The sequence below is a fragment of the Aythya fuligula genome, chromosome 1 (assembly GCF_009819795.1).
Source record: "Aythya fuligula isolate bAytFul2 chromosome 1, bAytFul2.pri, whole genome shotgun sequence".
NCBI lineage: Eukaryota > Metazoa > Chordata > Aves > Anseriformes > Anatidae > Aythya > Aythya fuligula.
In genome coordinates this window covers 72,914,509-72,937,287 of record NC_045559.1, presented here as the reverse complement: position 1 = coordinate 72,937,287, position 22,779 = coordinate 72,914,509, and the positions used below count along the sequence as shown (strand labels likewise).

The window sequence follows — 22,779 nt, the reverse complement described above, 5'->3', positions numbered from 1 at the left end:
TAGTGAAGGATCCCGCTCAGTTCATATGTATCAAGTCAGAAAAATGTGGAACAGAAGGTCTGTCTTTGTGCCCAGGCTCATCATTTTCCACATTCAATAGCATAACTGCTGCTGACTCAAATCTGTTTACCAGTGGGCTGAAGTTATGACCCATGATTTGTTTAAAAATCCCTGTAGTATATTATTTTCTGTTCTGAGCATTTTTAATGAAAAAAAAGGCACAGCTATTATGCAGTTGCTGTTCTTTTACTTTAGAAAGAGTTTATCTTTTTCTTTATTCCTAAGAATTGTTGCATTAATCTGCATTTAATTAGTCATGTCATTTGACTAAGTTGTACATGTGGCTGTCCACAAATGTAAGAAATGGAGATACATGCATTGGTATTTGGCTTGTTGCCACTATTGATCAAATAAATTACTGTATATTTATTCAGTTTTAGCTGTCCAAGAAAAGTAATTCTAGAAGTAACAAAGTTTTCACCCATATTCCCCATTTCTGCAGATGAGGAGGAAAGATGCTTTTTCCCCCTTAAGACGTCCAAACAACATATCCAGAAAGAGCTTGGTGTTATGTGCCATTACAGTAACATTGATGGGATGCAGGGCCAGACAAGTACAGCTGCTGTCTGCACTACAGATTAATGTCTTTAATTAGACTCTTGAAAGCACAGCCAATAAAGGAATAAACATGTTAAAAATGGATATTTATTACACTGTAGTTTATACAGTGAGTTTCACATCAGATTAAAGCATTAACTATTCAGGGAATTCCTGCAAAGCAAATTGTAAGCATTTATGATGTCCTCTTCTGAAATGTATTTCTATGGAAAACCTCTGACAGCCAGCATAAAATTCTACAAATTTTAAGAAAATTATTGCATTTGTTGTTTGCTGAGGGCAATGCCTTGACAAGCTAGCTGGTCAGACCTGTGTTTCCAAAGCCATGCCTTTAGACAAGTTGCGCTATAAATCTAAAGCAACAGTTTTAGTACAGTGATGTCATTTGCAGTAACTTTATCCAATTGAAACATGATGTGGTTGGGAATAAACAAGCCTTCAAATAGATCGTAATTACATTCTATTGGGTTCCTTTAGTAAACACACACATGTTCTTCTCAGATAGTATAGTCTGAGATTTCATACTCCTTCCAGATTTGAAGGCATGAGCTAAAGTTTTAATATTTAACCTAGGACTTAAAAAGAGAGCGTAAGTGTTCAGAAAAACAAAACAAACAAAAAAAAAATGAAAAACAAGGGGCCATATTCAGCTAAACTCCATCTAAGCCTCTAAATCTTGTGAGTGAGGAGCTTTTAAGTAGAGCTTGTGTTTCTTTGCAAAAGCCTCTGAGACTTGTCTTTGAAAATTTACTTCAATATTACACTATCTATCCTTTTAGTATATTGTTTTAAATTCATATGTCCGATACTAAATGGTATTCTGTAAGGAATGGGTTGATTAAGGAATATTGTATTTATTAGTTTTTCAAGTAAAAAAAGTTCTCTTGCATGTGACCTGGGTGAATTTACAAGAATGGCAATATCTTTCACTAGTATATGACTCAATATTTTTAGAATAGCATAATAGTTCTTGATCATTCAAATAGGTATGCACATACTTCAGTTGAGATACACAAGCATTGCTTTCAGCCTGGCTACTTAGCTTCTGCAAGATTATAAAGAAAATAAAAGTTCAATCATCTGTTGTCACACATTCATGTAAAAAAAACACACAGCAATCCCTTGAAGTCAGTGGGTAGTCTGCCACCCTTCTCAAAATGCCTGCAATTTTATGTTTTGTCAGGCAAGGGTAGTCTAATATTTTGCATAGCTGTGATTCCAGTAGGTATCTCAAAGTTAGACTATGTGTGAGCCAAATCGCATTACCTGCTGGGTGGAAGGAACAGCACAAACCAGAGAGGGAAAAAGAGAGGGAAACAATGATTTTACCAAACTCAAAAGCAGGAAGTACTGCAAGTCTCAATAAAAGTAACACTTCTTGTCCAAATCCCATTTTGCGTAATAATTCAGATAAATAACTTACCTTGAAAGCTGTTGTCCTTAGATCCTACTTAGATCCTACTTAGATCCTTGACTGTATGAAGTTTTTCCTCTGTAGCTGAAAACGGATTTCAGTTAGTCAAAGTCATAAAATGAAACTAGATAGGAACCCTTCCTGAAATTTATGATACGTATTTCAGAAGTGCCTCAAGACCAGAATCAGGTATTTCAAAATACCATGGGCAGGCAGAGTCTTAAATCCAGCTGACTTTCAGAGAGAGGTGGAAAGAGCAGTGGTCTGCACAAACCTGCCTTGAAGCTGGGGAGGCTAATGTCCCTCCAATGATAAGATATAGGCTCCTCCATCCAAAGATGCTATAAAAAATTCCTCAGCCTAAAGGATCTTGTCTCTCCCGCTAACAGAAGAGGGAGCTTAGGGAATCTTTGCAAATACTCTCTTTAGCTTGCTAAAGGCTTTAAGGCATTTAAAAGTAGAATAGCAGATTACAGGCATGGTTTGGGGCTCAGTTTGCAGATACGCTTAGTGAGGGTGAGGTCATAAGCAGCCTGGTGAATGTAAATATGTAAATATGCAGCTTCTTGTCATGAGGCACAATTGAAAGCTACTTCTAAAGAAAAAAATACAGTTGGTACAACACATTAAAAAACTTAAGGAAAGGTGGTAGTATTTCTGTGAGACACGTTAAAGAAAGTGATATCGGCACTGCTACAACATTATTTGATTCTCCCAAAAATATTTGATTTGAAAGACTTTATTACCACCTTGAGTGTATCAAGTGGATTTGTTCCCAAACCTTCTCCCTCTGTTCTATCTTCAACTGAACCTATGTGGAAAAGCAAGAGAGTGATGGCTTTTACAGATGGGACATTAACTGTTTTTCAGGACTACAAGTAGAGGGCCTCTTCAGAAGGTCAGCCAGTGTCCAGACTATCAAAGATGTTCAGAAACTCTACAATCAGGGTAAGCTGCCATAACCACTGCCACAGATTAATAGTGTGAGGGCTTATTGATCTTGTTTCTGTTTGTGAAGCAGAGATGCTAGTTTTTTTTTATAATTAGTTAATCATGAAGTCATTTGTAAACTAAAATAACATAATAAGAGCACTAATACAGAAGCTTGAAAAATAGCAATAGGCACTTAAAGCTTGCTGAACAGCAACTCAGCATCAGTCATCAACTGATGTCAGACCAAAGCTTCTGAAAGCCGTAGCAGCTAATGAGTGATAAAGTTTGAGTCAAAAATGGTCTGTTTTATCATAAACACCCCTATTACTTCTGTGCAGTTTGAGTTACCAGAGTTAGTTAAAAATGCCAAGTACTGTGTCTGTGTCATTTTGCCTTTGGTGTTTTTCCTTGACTATGGCACCAAAATGTAATTTTACACAATAGTTTATGAAATACATTGAAGTCATTTTGCAAGTCATTGACTTCCCTGTAAAGTAATTTTATGAAATGCCTTAATGGGGAGAATCTCTTACAGCAAGATGAATAAAACTCCATGAAAAATATTAAAAGAAAATGCTAGGAGTTGCCAAAAGCAGGAAAGACAGAAGGTTTTCTCTTCTAACTGTGGTGTGAAACAGGTTTTAAATGGTGGTTTAAAGAATAAGTAAAACATATGATTGAACACCTTTTTCTTTTTTTTTTTCTTTCTTTCTTTTAGGCAAGTCTGTGAATTTTGATGACTATCACGATATCCATATTCCTGCTGTTATCTTAAAGACTTTCCTTAGGGAACTCCCTCAGCCATTACTAACCTTTGAATGTTATGATCATATCCTTGGAATCACCAGTGAGTATTAACTCAGTTTTAGAAAAATTCATACAGCATTTTGAACCGGACCAGGCTAATTCTTAATCACCGTTGTTTGCTAACCATGACTTAGTTGTGGGTACATAAAACTATTAGTGCTTTCAGTGCAGCCATTAATGGGCAACCTCATAATCTGTACCAGCACAAGGTGGGATTCCACCCAGAAGAGGACAGTGGTGTAATTTCCTTGTCAGAAGTTTAAAACATGGGAATCAGAAGCTCTTTTGCTTTGTTGAGTATCATGGGCTGTTCAGAACACTGACATGTAGCTCCTTACCAGGACATATGAGGGACAAATTTCTCTACCACCACTACTGTTCTTTTTGGAGTTTGGCTTAACCTTCAATACAAAAGTACAAACACATTATATTGTTAGATAATGTTTTGTAGACATTAGAGACTCTGCTGTAAGTACGGTAAATAGGCTGTTAATCATCTTTATAATTCTTCTTGTGTTCCCTGTATTTGCATTTCCTGATACCAATGTCCACTCTCAATCTTTTTCACTGTTTGTGCATACAGAGGACTCTAAGAACAGCTAGTCCTATGACTAGCAGAGCTAAGGAAGCATGTTTTCCTGTGGATTTGCATCACAAACATGAGCTTTCTTTTGTCTCCTCTAATGCCTAGTGAGAATTGATATCACACAGTAGCATGTTTTCAAAGCAGGGACAGCTTTAGGGTCCATCTTCTTTACCTGGTTGCCTAATTCCACAAAATGTGTAGGCATATAATACATTGACATTGATCTACATCTCTATCAAATCTAATCTAATTGTGCCAACAGTTTAAATGTTGGTGGGGACCAGAAGATGGATGGCAGATAGCACACCAGAAGTCCAGTCTCTGCAGAAAAGCAGCCTGAAAAATCAGTACTTTAGACACTCTTCTCCATGTCCCCCCCCCCCCTTTTTTTTTTCAATGCATCCTCTTTACTGGCAGTCTGGAAGAATAAAAATCTGCTTTTACACACACAAAAATGCTTTCATTTTGAAATTTCTTTTCTTACGGCCTTTGTGGGATAGAACTTTGAACCTTACAGTAAATTGGAAAGTCCTTTTTCCAAACTGTAGAATCATAGAAAATGATCATAGAAAAAAAAATAGGTGGTCATTTGTATGCTTATTTTATCTTTTGTTACGGTTGTTCTTGTGTGAGGAGAGGGACAGGAACATCTTTTGTATTGGAACTGTTATCTGGGTAACTGCTGTGGTTTAAGCCCAGCAGCTAAGCACCACACTGCTGTTCACTAACCCTCCCCCCTCCCTCTCTGGGATGAGGGAGAGAATTAGAAAGAGATGAAGGCCTGTGGGGTTGAGATAGAGACAGTTTATTAGGACAGAAAAGAAAGGAAAATAATAACAATAATGATAATAGTACTACTACTATTAATGAGTACAAACAAGTGATGCACAATGCAATTGCTCACCACCTGCTGACCGATGCCCAGCCTATCCCTGAGCAGCCATTCCCCCCACCCCAGCTAGCCACCCCTATATATTGTTTAGCATGACCCCAGATGGTATGGAATACCCCTTTGGCCAGTTTGGGTCAGCTGTCCTGGGTCTGTCCTCTCCCAGCTCCCACTGCACCTCCAGCCTGCCCGCTGGCAGGATAGAGCGAGAAGCTGAAAAGTCGTTGGCTTAGTGTAAGCATTGCTCTGCAACAAGTAAAACAGTGTGTTATCAACATTATTCTCATCCTAAATCCCAAACACAGCACCATACCTGCTACTAGGGGGAAAATTAACTCTATCCTAGCTGAAACCAGGACAGTAACATATTAGGGAACCAAGGATCTAAAACCATGAGAATAGAAGGCATTGATTATCTAAAGATCTGATACCACATAAATGTATGAATTATAGAACTTTAATTGTGTGGCCTTTGTCAGGAAGTGAAAGTTTATAATGTTAGCAAGGCAACCCCCTAATAACAGAAGTTGAAATCTGAGATTTATTATAGGTGTACTTGTTCAGGCTGGTATTTTGCCATTGCGGCTCTTGTCAATTTAGCAGAGAACCAGTGGGGCTTTCAGTGACAAATCACAAGCACACATTTTTCCAACACCTGTTTTTTGAGGAAATTAGATCATAATGGAGTAGAGTTTCCAACTGAGTCTGGTAACATACCTCTGGTAACCACTGGATGATGCTGTTGCAAAGTGAAGGTTATCATCGTTATGAAGTCCATTGCTGTTGGGGTAGCTGAATAAAATAATTAGGGCTGGGCATAAATCTCAACTGCACCATGTTGGTAAAGTGTAGTGAAGACTCCTTCTGAGGTTTCTATGTTTTGCTACTATTCAAATAACAGTACAGAAAGTTTAGTGTACCTAGATACACTTCATTCTACGTAAAATTCTTATACTGTGCCCATCACTGGCATCTGCATGTATTATTTAATATCACTAACATTATTGATGTATTTCCATTAAAAATAATAAAGATAATTGTGTTCAGAATCCTCTGAAGTTTCATACTGTTTTTTATTTGCAAGACTAAAATCAAGGATTCATACATCTACACAATAAATATCTCAGGGTGTTAAGAGAAATAAGTCTTTTCACAAGGCAGTTGTAAAAATTAAGGAAGTAAGGATAGTCATTCAGAATAGAGTAAAGAATAAGGGAATTTCAAATTGATTGCTAGTTTTTACTGAATTAGTCTGCTGACTTTCTGGGCCTGATGTTACTCTGTGCTAGAGCTAAGTGAAAAAAAAAAAGAACAAATCTGAAGTCTGAGAGCAATGCATTGTCCTAGGAATACTAAAGGTTTTTTTTCATGGCAAAGTATCTGTGAAGGTCTAAGTCAATGTTATTTTTGTTTATTGGTGTTTTAAATGTTGACAGCATATGTTGAAATATGGAGTTTAAAATAATTTCTCCTTGAGCTTTTTTGTTATGCAGTGTGATGTCCACTATCTTTTCTTGATGCTATGGTGATATCCTACTTTTTAAAGATGTTAAGCCTGAGAGCCAAGCTGGACTGCAGCAAAGGCATATTCTCTGTGAATACAGTGCAGAAGGGAGCTTTGAACAGGTCTGATCACAGACAGCTGTCTTGGGATGATTTGAAAATTCTCATTCTGGCTTCTGGAAAACACCAGAGCAGTGTGTGATGTATCTATTACATCTCTTAACCTGCAAACCCAGAAAAACACTATGCCTACTTTACAATACTTTGAAATAATAGCGAAGCTTTTCTCTTTAGTGTCTCATCTGAAATATTTTTTACTAGATTTATTGACAGGAGCTGAGAAATAAATTAGCCAAGTGACTGGCAAAATAAAATAAAAAAAAAATAAAATAATAGAAACTTGAAGCTTGACATTTTCAAAGAACTTCTTGTTTGGTCATGAAAACTACTCAAGTTACTTTGCCTGGTGTTGCTATACTTCCTGAATTATTTACTCTGCAGAAGGCTGACAAGAAAATTCTTGTGACTCAGATTTTTGTGTCTTACAGGCTAGCTTTGCAGTAGTAAAAGCTACTAGCTACTAGCAAAAAAAAAAAAAAAAAGCTACTAAAGCTACTAGTAATAGCTTTGCAATAGTAAAAATATCAACACAGCTCACCAGGGTATAGCTTCGTGTATTTAAATCAGAGCTTAAGGGAACATTTAACATGCTGGAATTTTGTGCATGCATAGATTCTTCTGTACATCTCTAGCAATGTCAGGGAGAGAAAGAAAAATTGAACAAATGGAGAAAAAACATCAGCACAAATCAGCCGGTTAGGTCAGGCATGATTGTAACAGTCAGACCTTTCTCCAAATTGATGTTAAACTTCCAGTACTAAGATAATTACAATATTACAGGGAAAAAAAGAAAAAAAAAAAGAAAAAAAAAGAAAAAAGAAAAAAAGTCACTTGGAATAGCATTCAAAATGCATTCTAATGTTTGCATAATTCTTACCCAGACTGTCTAAGTGAGTTTGGGGTCTAGTTGCAGATTTGCCCATCTATAGAAATGAGTTAATGAACCTGCTTAAGCTTACCTCTACAAAGTTCTTACCCATTCAAGTGGCTGCCTCTTAAATCCTTGTCCAAGACTGAAAAGTTTCCTGCAGAATCACAGAAGTGCGTTTGAAGTTAGTAGAGTGCCAAAAGAGCACTTTGATCAGCAAGCATAAAATCAAGGCATGAAAGGTAGACATCTGGATTCAGTGCATGGGGAGATAATGGGATTCAAAACAAGACCTTGGAAAGTATTTTCTAGCAAAGAAATTATTTTGGCTCTTTCACTGAATGGAGAAAATACTCTGGAAGTTAGTCTTAGCCAGATAAATACTGAATATGATCGGCTTATACAAAGAGATAGCCCAAACTGTTACAGTGCTGGTGGAAGTTAATAGGGCTGATTTCTGTGGTCAGTTTTACAGATGAATAGCCAAAGTAAATCCAGATGATATAAATAAGGTGCTAGTTCTTGGTAATATTTTGATGTTTTCGAGTTAAATTAAGACTGACTTTGATATTGCAGGTGTGGAGAGCAGTTTACGAGTAACGAGATGTAAACAGATCATTCATGGACTTCCTGAACATAATTATGTTGTTCTGAAGTATCTGATATGCTTTCTCCATATGGTGAGTATAAGCAAAATTTCCAAAAGTAATGCCAATCTTTAGTGCCGCTTCTAACAAAAGCCAGTGCTAAACAACAGTCTCAGACGTACCTTAACCATGAAATTCTTTAGATGTAAGAAAATCTACTGTGTAAATGAAACTCTGCCTGCACTGAAATATTTAAAAGTCTTCTGTCCTCCACTCCCCATTCACAAATATATGTTTTACTCTTTTTTTTTCCTAATTTGCAGTGAGAAAGATTGACAATGGTGAGTGTGTAATTTTTGGTGCCAGAATAAAACTACATAAAATCACTTTTTTTTTTTTTTTTCCAAGGCATAAGTTTTGGACAAACAAAACACTACATTTGTGTCATTTTAGTGAATGGTAAAAATATTAATGAGCTTTGGAACAACAATCAGCAAAGTATTTTCTATATAATCTTTAAAATAACATTTTCCTGTGTAAAATAGCCTCTAATTCTGTAATTTGAATTTACTGCAATGAATTTACTACAATGTTGAACAAAAGCTTTGGTCGTGCCATTTTGCAAGGACGGTTGGTATACTTCTGAATAAACTAAATAATTTGTGTTCTGTTTTACTTTACAGCTTGCTGATTATTTTTAACCCCACAAGTGTGAGGGTTTGGGGAACTTCCAGTACCTGTCATTCTCCAGTCATCCTAGTGACATCCTTTTGCTGCCAGTTTATGTGCAGGAAAAGACAGTAAGGAGGGTGTTAGTTTCCCTCCTTTCTGCCTTATCCAGTGCATTACCTTTTCTAGATTGCATTTTTCAAACCTAAGTGCCTAAAATTGAGGATCAACTTTAGCTGACAACTAAATGAAGTGACCCATCCTTCAGAAGTCTGAAGAGCCCACTGAACTAATGACAGATACAGAACAATGCTGATTTTTACCACTGGAGGAATTAGCCCTCTGTAACTATTCTTGGGCTATAATCCATATTCTAGCATGTAGCGTATTTCATAAGCAGGTACATTTCATCCCATATTACCTCAAAACACTACAGAAAAGCAAGATTAAAGGAAAGACCCTTGATATGACCCTTGCTCAGACAGTGCTTTCAAGGTTCCTGTAATACCTACATGCTCGTTTACTGTTGCTTAGCTGAACTCTAATGCTTTTAAGGAACTCCTGTTACTGGCTATTCTTTTAGCACCTGATATCTCTCCTCAGCATTATGAATCATGTAAGTGACTTTGTTCCAGTAATAGATGCACCATCTCAATGCACTTCTTAAGAGCTAAGCACTTGAGGTGTTAATGAGGTGTGCAAAAGTACTATATAGTGTTTTCTGTAATTGGGCAACAGAACATAGCATTATTTTTGAGTGTGCCTTGTTATGTAAAGCACAGCATCAAGCTGATACTAGTGCTCAGCTCTGCAATTTTTGCTGATTCATAGCTTTTCGTCCTTAGTGTCCTGGGGAATATTTGCATGTGGAAAGGTCAAGGGAATGTGAAACAATCTAGCAGCTAGAGATTTCTGTTCATTGCAGATTGGTGTGCGGCGCAAACTGACACAATTCAAACTTAGACCTCTCTACCAATAATCCTAGTTCTTACCTGCAAGCATCAACCTTCTTACGTATAAGAGGCAATTTAATTCTTCCATGAGCTCAGCCTTGAGTAGTACAAGAGGCACTTGTGCTAATTTCATGAAGTGGGATGCGTTGTAATCACTAGATACAGGTTTTGAATACTCTAAGTACAGGCTGATACAGGCTTGTGGAAGAAGAAAAAAATCTCCATTTTCTCTGCAGTCTCGACCCCCTTACTTAATGAAACAGCTCCTTCTAGTCCAAGAGTACTACATCAAGACATTACAACTCCTACAGAAGTAAAAGACTTGCATTTTAAAAATAGGCCCAAATTCCTTAACCTTAGACTGGCAGGGATTTTGCCAGTAAGGAGCCCAGCTGACTGTTAAAGATCCACACTGTCCATCTCCACTTTGCAGTACAGGTGGCCACTAGTGAGGGATCTGCAGGCCCCTTTGGATTCACAGAGAACTGAGGTCTGTAGACAAAATCAGACAACCAGAACAAGTGGCAAAACAGCACAATACAGCCCCTGTCACTATACTTACACACCTTCCCATTCTGCTGCATCTTTCTGTCCCTTTAATCATCACTGATGCAGGGAAAGGGTGGCTGATTTGCCTGAGGGAGCTACTGCAAAAACCTGCCAAATTCAAAATGTCTACCTGGACCAACTGGAAAAAATAGATAAGATTTTGTGTCACTGAGCTATGCTTCAGATCCAAAACCGAAGAAACAAACCTAAGAATTGATGTTTTATCTCAATCACTTGTCCAATTTAAAAAGTGTAATTAGCACCAGGAAAGCCTGGAGGGGGCTTGGGCTATGGGGCACGTTGGGAAGATTAGATGACTAAACCTCGTGGAGGAGATACAAGCAGTGGCACATATGTGCGGATAGCAGAGAGTAGGGATAGAAACTTGCATTTCCAGTCAGTTTGTGGGAGTGTTTTAATATTTAGTATTTTTCATCTGGAAGTGGCTTGTCAAACTTCCCTTAAGCATTGTGAGTACAAAGACAAAAGATGGTGATGTCCTTGTATTTGTAAAATGTGATGGTAATTGGTTGTTTCTACCTTCTATCATTACACTGCTGAGTTTCTACCTTCTATCATTACACTGTTGAAGTTCATTATGCAGAATAGTGGCAGACCTGGGGTCATTCCTGCAGTATCCATCAGGGTGCTGGATGCACGTTGTGGAGTCCCAAAAATTTTTACTGCTTTGCTGGGGGAAACTGGATATGCAATCTGGAGTGGTGGAGATGTATATTTTGTATTTGTTGATGTGGCACTAAATCTTCAGCATTTACTTCCAATGATGAGTTAGCAATTTGCAAGTTTTATTTGAAGGTAAATAATAAGATTTCTAGAGGCCTTTCTTTCAATATAAGTTGTCATTACATATGATTTTTTATACGTGTTCCATATAAAGAAGGAAAAAAAAGAAGGTCAAAGAAGGAAAAACCCAGCAAGCTGGAGTTGTGTAGTTCTTTCTTGCTACACTTTTTTGTGATGTTCAGATGATTCCTTTGAAGATAAATCTAGGTCCTTGGAGAATTGTCTTTTATTAACATGTCAAATTGGCAGAGCAAGTGTATTCTCACTTGAAACAGGTAATGGTTAGTAACTTTGTGATGGAATCAAAGAAAGAGTCTAGGAGAGTTAGTCCAAATGCTAAAGATGCCAATTGTATGGCCAAAATCTTGTATTCTTCTTGTAAGAAGCCAAATCCCCTCAGGGAGGGATAAAGCTGTTACCACTGTTATGAAAGGGCTTCCTTGCTTGCAGCTTTTGATGAGCAGCAAAGATTATTGTGGAGAAAGAGTAGGATTCAGCTGCACACTTTTTCTGGGATCTGCTGAGGAAGGCATTGCTGCACACTGCGGAATGAGAACAAGGTAGAATGAGTGCAATGTCTCCCTTGAATTCCTGAGCATCTACCTAATTGATGACTCACAGGCAAGGCTTAGCATAGCTCTGCCTCAGACATAATCACTGGTTCATTTTATGTTAAGAATTGTCTCTCTCAGGAGAGAGGCTGTGTCGTGGTATTTTTGTTGATTGTTTTGACATGGACTGCCTCCTTGAAATGTTCATGAAGCGGTAACAGGAAAGAAGAGGTGGATTTATCTCAGAGTTAGAAACGGTCTTTGAGACAGTGGACCTGAAAATAAAAATAAATAAATAAAAAAAAAAAAGAATTATAATGCAGCTCTACCAGCACAGTTGCAGTGTTGTTGCTTTGGGCTGAAGCACTGGCATTGAGGAGATGGGTAGTTTGATCTAGATGTGTTTCAACAAGCACTCAATGACAGCACCTGTACACCTTGCAGGTGAGAGTATGTCAGGAGTACCCTCAAAAACCATGGGAGAGGCACCTGCAACAGGTTTTGGCTACTTCCACCCTCCACTGCCCTTGGGTAATACCATAGTGCTTTTGTGCCACCACAATGTAGCTGACCCATGTATGCTTAAAGTACCCTCCTTAGGGTATGCAGCAACATGGTTTTAATTTCATGCTGTAAAAGCACACCAATGTGATAGGCTGCAGCAGAGCTCTCACATTATTTTAGAGACTTCAAAGTGAAAGAAACACCAAAAAATGATTTGTTCTACTCAGCACATTGCTCATGTGGATGTAGCCAGTGTGGGTCTCTTGACCTGAGAGCCAGAACACCAGTCCATAACCTGCTGCATTTACTTGAATCCAAAGGCAAGCTTCACTGTCCATCTACCAGCAGGGTTATACCTAGGTCTGTGCCACATTGTTAGCAGGGTAATTGTCATTGTCCTGATTGTTTTTCCCTCATCAGTTACTTTGGTGGTAGCTTGCTACATTGCTATATGTGGTACATAGTCCTAGAGAGAATGATGTGGGTTTTCTGTAAGGTCATGAAAGCAGGCATCATTGTTTAATCTGGTGACTTTTTAGTCTTGCATTGTGAACTCAATCCTTTGAAAAGGTAGTTATGGCTCCAGTATGTTCTTATTAACAGCCCTTCCTTTATTCAGCCCTGCTTCATGACCTTAAAAAAAATTGGACCCTTTATATTGGCAACATCATAGTATCTCTAATGGCCTAGGAGGGTAAGGAAAGATTGGAAGGAAAAATTGTACCTCTTTTGGAAAAAAGTAATTATGGCTAGAGAGAAAATGCTAAGCTTTTGGCACGTGTGCTTCTTCATGTCTCCCAAAGAAAACATTCATCCTGCATGTGTGTCTAAAGGATTTTATATCCCTGATGGCTGAGCAAGAAGGCTTCTCTCTAGGTAAGAACACTGAGGAAAGTGGGGTCATTCAATGAGGCAGAAGGGAACAAACCTTCGTTACTGGGTAGAGGGCACTGGACTTTATGCATGTACTAAGAAGTGCTCACATGATTATAGTGGTTTCTTAGATTTTTCCTTTACTGCCATCAGACTTTTCACAATACTACTAAGCTGCCTTTTCAGGAGGCCTTATGGCAAAAGGCAGAAATTGAGAGGCAATGAGAAGCAAAATTTTTGTTTTCTCTTCTACTTGAAACTCTAGCACACCAGGATTATATAGCCAATTCTTCCCCATTCTACTCCAAGGCGACAACTTCAAAGCAGCCTGCATGTCACAGTATGTGACTGTATGGTCTTCCTATGACAGATTACTGCTTAACCAACAACTGCAGCCATCAGCCTGGGAAGAACTGGCTGAATTACCTATGTCAGGAAGAACAAACTTTCAACTAGCTGGCTGTTTGCAATAGCAGGGAACCTGTCAGATATTACACCTGACCTTATTGGCTTGGATACCAGACATGCAATGCAGGAGGGCAGAATATACACAATTCCTTGCCAAGATCATACAGGGAAGAAAAATTATTTCTGCTACCCAGTTCAGGGTTCACATCTAGACACACAAAGGATACATCATGCAGGTACAGAACAGATTTCAGTGCTGAATATCTCACCTACAGCCCATTTACACCTCAATAGCTTTAGAGGAATTGGATGAATGTGGAGGTACTTGGAAGTGAAGTCATGCTTCAGTGGAAGAAAAAAGTTCTTTTGAACCCTCACAAACAACTTCAGAACTTTGGAGGTTTATTCTGTAAAAGATGTAGCACAAGCAGATGGAATAGCTGTTTCTGCTGTCCTTCTCTGCCCTCCAGCACAGATAACAACAGATTCCATATAGAAGACTCAACACAATTATTTTTCCTAGCATAAGGAAACAGTTCAGTCTTTTTGCTTGAGTCGCTGAAATCTTTTCTTGTGGGACAGAGACCCTAGTAGTCCCCTGACTCTCAGCTACATGGTCAGTCCTGTTAGAAATGGCTCAGTCTTCAAAATAGGATTAAATAAAAAAATAGGATTTATTAAAAGAATAGAGGTAAGCAAACAGCACTGGGTGCACCGGGAGTCTCCGCTCCACCAGGATGCACACCAGCCACATCAAGTACCTGATTTTTATACTCCTAGACTAATACGTATTCATTACTACTTCTAAAAAAAACAGGTTATTATAATTAGCTTCCAGGGTCCAGTCCCTCCTACTGGAGCATGCGCATCAGTCTCCAGTGGTCCCTCTGGGGGTCTCTAGGGGTCTTTCATGCTGAAGGCTCATAGTCTTCCTCTCCAAGTTTTTTTCTTGTCCTTCCCCTTTGTACTCCTTGGCACCATATCAAGTTTATACAGCATCCCCTGCAGGTCTTGTCTCCTAGCCGTCCTTCAGCTTCTTTTTTTTTTTCTTCTTAATCTCTTGGCCACCTGGCCAGATATCAGAGGCTTGCATAGTATCCCATAACAGTCACTAGTTGTTATCAGTTGTTCTGAAACCCCCGGACATCAAAGACTTCATACAAACACAAATAGCTTTCTTATTAAAACATTCCTCATCAGCCATTCACAGGGACAGTCAGACCTATAGCAGTGTTAAGTCAATCTCGAAGAAGACAAAAAAAAGGCTGTAACTGTTAGAAATAGAAGTTCGGAATAACAAAAGTAAACAGGTTCATAAATTTGAGGAGCATTTTCTGAAGACTTGATAAATTGACTAGAATGAGGGGGAGACTGGGACACACTGCATCTGTGGTTCAAGAATTAAATTGCCAGTGCAGGACCCAGAGGCAGACAGGACTGTTCTTTATTGACACGAATTGTTAAAACATTCCTCACAGTCCTGAGGCTATTAAGAAGCTACTGATGTACCTGTGGTCAGGGTCTATGCCCGTCATTGGCTCATCCTCAGTATGGGGGAGTCTCATCTCCCAGTCACAGGGCATGCATCTGCATATACCTATTTATGTTTATATCTTTTCAGGTTTCACATGAGAGCATATATAACAGAATGACAGCATCCAGCCTGGCCTGTGTCTTTGGCTTGAATTTGATCTGGCCGTCTAAAGGAACAGTTTCACTGAGTGCTCTGGTACCTCTGAATCTCTTCACTGAACTACTGATAGATTTCTACGTGAATATATTCAACTCCCGAACAGTGCCTGGTGAGGTCTTACCTTAATGTTCCCAGAAAGGGAAATGACGTTAGACTGCCTAAGGAAAATGTCTCCGTGCCACGGAAATGTGCTCCGTGGTAGGAGCTTTATATTCAGTTCCCTCTCCTGTAAAAAACAAACAAACAAACAAACAAACAAACAAACAAACAAAACCTTTCAATACAGAGTAAAGTTTCTATAACTTTCCAGGTACCAAAGACATTGAGAGAAGCACAGTGCCCCATGTGTTCCTCTCAAATGGGAGAATATGAACATTCAAAGACCTATAGGTCAAAGTGAATCCCCTTATTAAACTTGAACAGTTGACAAAAACAGGTATGTTTAAAAAAAAAATCAGGACAGTAGGTGACACTGTATTTGTTTAGGGATCTGAAGACCTTACTATATGACATTATTTTCTGGGGCCATGCAGAGCTAAATTCTGGACCACACCTGACTGTACAGCTATTTTGTTGTTATTTGTTTGTTAGAAATTTCTCTAAGTTAATAAAGATGGAATCAATTTTTAAGATATTAAAATGTCTAGACCTATTTTTCCCTATATTTAAGTGTTTTGTTTATACAGAAAGGTGTGTGCAGTTGTGGCATGTCAGGCTTGCTGCTGCTGTGAAGTATTTCCTGATATATGAGCTGTGCAGACAGCTAGCTAGTTATGCTTGCAGATTACTAACTTATGCAGTTAATCACTGTACCTACACATGCAAAATGTGTGGAAGGTCCTTTTATTGTAGTTTAAATGAAGAACAATAATCTTACATTTTTACTCTTGGTACTTGTAACCTTTATCAGTGGAACATTAGTGAGTGCATAATAGATAATACAGAATAACTTTGAGAAAAGTACTCCTTATGTTTGGGCTGCATGCCTTTGCAGTTTTAAGTTGATGGAAATTTGTTCTTCAGATTGATTCTCTCTAAAAAGCAGTAACAGCAATAAGTTGGATTAATATACCTAATGTCATTATTAGACATCTAAAGTCTGTTATTAGACTCAATGTGAATAATTAGCCAACATAAAGGGAGATTTTTCAGTGTTTCCCTTCTAACTATGCCATTGATATTGCTCGTATTTGATGAACTCTAAACCATTACTCTTTCATTGTTTAACACTGATTAGTGTGGGTTGGTGTAATGAAATTATTGGTGTAACAAATTTTTGCTTGCAAAGCAAAAGAAAATGGTTAAAAATAAAAGGTAAGCAGTATTTGCCCTAATGTTCACATCTTCCTGCTTCTACAGAACTATGGAAACAGACTTCAATAGAACTACTTGCCTCTGGAGGACAATTAGACATCCCCTCCTCTGCAAACAAAAGCTGCTTTTATCCTGAAGGTTCTAACTAGTTGATGACTTGTACTTCTCACCTTCCTCTCAGCAGTTATGAATTGCCTCCCTATGTAATGGGTGCAATAAAATCTTATTGCAGTGGGTAAAGATGATTTGTTTTTTTCAGCAATTTAGGGAAATAACCAAACATTCTGAGGGCTGTCATGCTGGATGTGCCAGGCCTTCATTTGCCCAGTAGGTGTCATCTATAGCATTAGGCAATGATTTGAAATTTGAAAAATACAGAGCCTTTAGAGCAAGATCCGTTAGGACCAACTTTCCACATCATAGTCATGTGTTTTTGGTAGTTCATCCAGTGTCTTAAGGACAATTTTTTGGCTTTTGAATATTTATGAGTAAGAACCACATATGACTCCTATTTAAATATAAAATTATGCATAGTACAAAGAGAATAATTAATATTTATTCATGATTGTTGCATTTCAGCAAAAGGAGGTTGCAAAGGACACAACTGTCTAGATTTTGTATTGCAGTTAATATTGGTTTTGTCTGAGTTATCAGTAACAGCACCATAGCTTTGTGTTATGGAAAACACACGGTTCTGCTCAGTGCTGTTCAGTGATTTGGCATAGCATGGTTCTGTGAATCAGCAGCGTGTGTTCTTAACATACGAGGAATGTGGCTTCAAGCCGTGGCTGAGGCTGGGAATCAACAAAACCTGAATATTTTTCCACTTTCTGACCTTGGTAAAAATACATATGTATAACTTTTAGACTTGCCGTCTGTTAAAATGAGGTAGCACTTGGCATTAGAAAAGTCTTTGAGATTAAATGCTGATAAGCAGTATAAAATAATTGTTTTCCATTTCCTTTGTGCTCTTCCAAAAATCTAGCGGTATTAAATGGCATTTTAAATGTAGTAGTCTTAAGGCTACACTGCATATGGGAATGTGATTACTGGATGGGTTTAAAGGTACCAGATCCCAATGGGGTTGAAAATCCCTAGTTCGTGGAAGCCAGCTTTGCTTGCTGGGGGGAGATGGGTCTACCTCACTTTGAGAAAACACTCCGTAGCCAGTAACTTAGGCTCAGGCGAGGATCTCAGTGAAGTAGTAATTTATTCGCGATTACAAGGGCGGGCATCCCACAAGCAGGAGCGTACCTACTAGTCACACAGTACTGTTTATATACTTTATTTCTCAATGACCAGGAGGCAGGAGAGCACGCCTACTAGTTCCAAAACACAGTTTATATACTTCTTTGATGACAGGACCCTCCCCTGTTTTCCCACTGAGTGGGTATCCAGGTTCACAATCTATCTGATGCTTCACAGACAATTGCATGGCCTTCAGTTGCTGGCCTGTTAAACGTCAAAATTTCTTTTGACTGTTTACTGCTTGAAGTGGTAATGTTTCTTCACTTACCTGACTTGACACCGTGATTTTCACCTAATTGTTCTAAAGGAGTCTGGTTGCATTTTACAAGGTTGCCTGCTAAGTTTTCTTATCACTGCAAGCATATCTCATTACCACATTTCTTACCCCTTAAACGATGTAACTCTGCAAAACATTATATTCCCACACTCACAGACATAGTTCTCCAACTCATCCTAGGTTGGGAAAGAGCAGGGATTGCAAAAAATGAACATCCCCTCAGCTAGTTTGCCTGGCTGTAGACACACCACGTGCTAATTAGAAGCAGTCACTCCTTGTATTGGTCACATGCAAACTGTAGGTCTTTCTTTGAGTGCTTTGTAAGCTACCATTTCCCAGCAATTTATAACACTCATTTACTGAATGAAGAGCAAAGTGGCGTTTTCTTCTTTCGAGGTGGCTTCTTTCTTTAAAGAACAGGTAACATCTGTTATCCCTTGGTGTGGATAATTTGTTGCCATGTAAGAAAAATAGAGGCTGTGGTTCTGGTTGCCACTAGCGCTGGTGGGGGCAGAATGGGGCACGGGATGGTGCGCATCCTGCTCCCCATCACCTTCCTGCCTCTCCAATTGGCAGCAACAAGAAGCACCAAGTGTGGCTGTGACTTCTACCCCAGTCTTTCCTTGCCAATTTGTTCATCACAGGTAAGGAACTTCCCCAAATCAATTCACACCTCAGTAGCCAAACCCTCCTGATGAGATCCCAGCTGGTCAGACCTCTCTAACCACCCCCCCCAACCCTAAAGGAGCTGGCAAAATCCTACATCTGCCACAGAAGCCCCTGATCTCTGTCCTGAGTGCCAGATTTAACTATGACATTAAATCTGCTCTCATGATTATTCAGAAGGGTTTGGAGTGAAATTCATGTTAGAGAAATATATGTTTCAAATTTCCTGACTTTAAGAGGAGTCCTGGAGGTGTCCCCTGCAGTTACTTTGATAACAGTTTCTCTTTACAAATGATAATTGCACAATTCGAGCTTTTGTACAGTGTGGCCTTGTGAACTCTTCTCTCATATCAAAGAACAATTTCAGATCATTTCCATAGCAAAAAGAAAGTGCTTATGGAGATAATCTGTTGGAAACACACATGCTGGATTTCAGTTTAAAAACAATAAAATGCAGTCATGGAATGAGAAATCAAGTGTTGCCTAGCTGACAATATACAGAGAATAAATTGCCTAAGTATTTTAGTTTACTGAGCTGTTAGGAGTTGAAAATTGGTCCCAAGATTAGTCTGATTATCTGGATGCTTCTAGCAACAAGCACTGAAGGGGGAAAGGAGTACTTTTCTACCCTGAATCTATGAAAAAATGTAGGAAGATCGAATAATATGTCATTAACCAAGGGGGGTCTTTACAGTTCTTACAAAAAACTTCCATGTATTAATATCACTTACGTGTGAGCAAACGACCTGCATGTGCATGCTGTACTCCTTAAGCATCACAGAATCTCTCAGAGCCTTGCAAACTTTAATATTGTTATAAATGAGGTCTCAACTCAATCTGAATTTTGTAATATTTATAAAACAAATATTTCTATTAGGTACAAAAGGCAAGTAAACAGCGCTGGATGTGGGGGGAGTCTACGCTCCACCAACACGCACACATGAACATCAAACATTCTAAATATAAAGAACATAGCTTTACATACTAAACACAAGTACATGTATGCCTATATATACGTACAATCAGAAAAGGTAACAAACAATCCTTTAAGTTCCATGACTTAACAGTCTCCATTTTCCACTCCTTTTCTAGATTACATACAAGTCTCCATTTTCCATTCCCTTTGAACAATATGTCTCGCTTTAAGTTGTCAAGCAACTCGGTCTTCAGGCCTTATGTATCCCGTTCTTCCTAGATTGAAGAAAAGCATATCCATCTCCTTTTCAAGGCCAATAGGCCTGGGTCAAAAGGCATGTCCAGGTCAACGGGGCATAACAGCAAAAGCCTGCTGACAACAGTCTGTGCTTCATGCTTGTCACATTTTGGGTTGGGGAGGTTTTGGACTGAACATGCTCTGTACAGAGTTAGTTCAACCATAATGCATTAAATCCTGTGTTCGTTTCGTGTTTAAACGCAATCCTTAGACTGAGTGTGCAGATCAGTGTATGTGTATGTCCATCACAGCAGACAGCCAAAGCTGCTCTGCTACAGTCTGCTGTTGCCAAATATTAGGACTTACTGCATGCCAAGTATGAGTGGGCTGACATATTCAGTGCGTCAAGGTCTTCATAAACCCATCTTGAATCACTTCTCCTTTAATCTGGCCAGCAGGGTGTCCCAAAGCTGAAGAGCAGGAGGGGGGGAGCCACCTAGAATATGTCCCAAAACATGTCCGACACATTGTTAGACACCAGCACTTGCATACTGGGTGCTTTTCTCTTGCTTCTGTGCACTTGGGCATTGCTCAGTGCAAATCAACTGCTGATTTGGTTTCTGTGAGTAAATGGTCATCACTTTCAGAGGCAATTCTCCTGGACCTTCCCAGCAGTGAACTTATCCATCAGCCTGTTATAAATGAGGTCTCAACTCAATCTGAATTTTGTAATATTTGTAAAACAAATATTTCTATTAGGTATAAAAATGCAAGTAAACAGCGCTGGGTGTGCGGGGAGTCTACGCTCCACCACACGCACACACGAACATCAAACATTCTAAATATACAGAACATTGCTTTACAATACAAAATGCAAGCATGCCTATATATGCTTACAATCAGGAAAGGTAACAAACAATCTTTAGAGTTCCATGACTTAACAGTGTCCATTTTCCATTCCTTTTGAACAATATGTCTTGCTTTAAGTTGTCAAGCAACTCAGTCTTCAGGCCTTATGTATCCCGTTCTTCCCAGATCAAAGAAAAGCATATCCATCTCCTTTTCAAGTCCAATAGGCCTGGGTCAAAAGGCATGTTCAGGTCAACAGGGGGCGTAACAGCAAAAACCTTCGATGGCTGTGGCAGCAGAGGGGCCCTTGGCGATGGCATAGCAGTTGGATCAGTAAAGGAGCCCACGGCTCCCTCACTGTCTGGAAAGCCACACATTTGTGATTGTGGCTCCATAGGGCTCTTTAAAGCCTCAGAGATTGCTCGCCAGGTGCCAAGCAATCCCACTGCAACCTTGTCGTTTTTAGTTGCAGAGTCCCACACCTTGACCTCAGTTTGGTCCCATATTTCAGGATCATAAACTGTCTGATTGTTAATAAGGAGAATAAGCTGTAAGGTTACCAGGACAGTCTTTGTTCCTAAGGACGTATGATTCCCCATAACGCAGAACTGCTTACCAGCAAGAGGCAGTTGTGTGCACAGGTCTGCTTCTCTCAGCTTGAGCTTCTCTCCAGCTCCAGTGTGCCTATTTCCAGCGACTTTCTGTACAAGCTTCTCTGAGCAGTTTGCTGAGTTTGCCCGAACCTATCTTCATGAGGCAATCAAAGTGTACCTCTCACTGAGCATGCACTCTGAATTTCTCAGAGCCTATTACTTTAAACGGAGACAGGAGAACTTTTCACCAATCATAACTAAGATATGCTTGACTAGAGTCACTCAAGCTCCACCTAAAAGATAGAAAATAATATAAATTGGCCTAAGAGAGAGGGGATGTTAGGGAAGATACCACCGTCAGGGGAGATACCATCCCGAGGAAATACAACATCCTTAGGACCTCCTGACTCCTGGACCAGTCGATGGGCTGAGCCTCTCTTCCCCCCCCCATTGGGACCCTTTGGGTGAGATTTGAACACTTGGTTATAAATCTTTCTAGAGTCTTTGATCCTTTTAATGCGTTAATTTCTAGGCTGCGCACCTGTCCACAACCTGTAACACCTGTGTATTTCATGCATGCTAGCTTGCTTTGCAGACAGCCACTATCGCCGGCAATCCAAAGAACCTATGTACCTGTTGCTGTAATAAATCACACTTGATTGCATTGCTATAGCTCTCATTAAGTGCAACTAGGGTAAGGGTGGTTATTGGTGAATCTGTGACTGTGATAGGTCAGTGTTCTGAATCCAGCCAGACCCCTAACAGTTGATGCATTAATGGTGAATCTGACTGGACCCCTAACGGTTAATGCATTATTGGTGAAATCTGTGATTGTGATAGTTCAGTACCCAGAATGCGACTGGGCCCATAACGGTTAATCAGCTACACCCCTTAACGCAACACTATTTCTTTGTCTTTCTTTCTCCAAGCATACTCAGTTGAAAGGAATTTCATTTCATTTCATTTCATTTCATTTCATTTCATTTCATTTCATTTCATTTCATTTCATTTCATGCTTCATTTATTTTAATTTTAAAGATAGGCACAAGACCTGAGAGTCTGAGCCCTTGGAGGCTCAGCCATTACCAGTGCCACAGGCTCTGCCATCATCCCTGCCACCAGCCTCTCACTTTGTGCTTTCACACAGCAGCAAAGAAACCCAAGAGGAAAGGGCTGCAAAACTGCGACAACATCAAGTGGTTCAAATAGGCAGAGCACTGTGGGGACAGAGTTGGAGCTACTATTAAACAGAAAGATTTCATCCAATGTAGTCTTCATGTGCTGCTCATTGCCATCAAAAACTTTCTCCTGCAGCCTTATTTTGGAAGTATAGAGCCTGGGGCTCAAGGA

General features: G+C 39.3%; 1 protein-coding gene across 4 annotated transcripts in view; it reads left to right on the top strand.

Moving 5' to 3' along the window:
• The window catches only part of ARHGAP8 (Rho GTPase activating protein 8), a 90,413-nt gene extending 73,174 nt beyond the window's left edge, over window positions 1-17,239 (top strand). For 3 of the 4 annotated variants that reach the window (XM_032188966.1, XM_032188958.1, XM_032188949.1), the window contains 4 exons: window positions 2,903-2,980; window positions 3,684-3,812; window positions 8,315-8,418; window positions 15,258-17,239. In XM_032188966.1, the coding sequence (XP_032044857.1) occupies window positions 2,903-2,980; window positions 3,684-3,812; window positions 8,315-8,418; window positions 15,258-15,455 (509 nt within the window). In that variant the 3' untranslated portion in view covers window positions 15,456-17,239. The remainder of the gene's footprint in view (window positions 1-2,902; window positions 2,981-3,683; window positions 3,813-8,314; window positions 8,419-15,257) is intronic. The other variant, XM_032188976.1, reaches the window with a different exon arrangement.
• The last annotated feature ends 5,540 nt before the right edge of the window (window positions 17,240-22,779 follow it).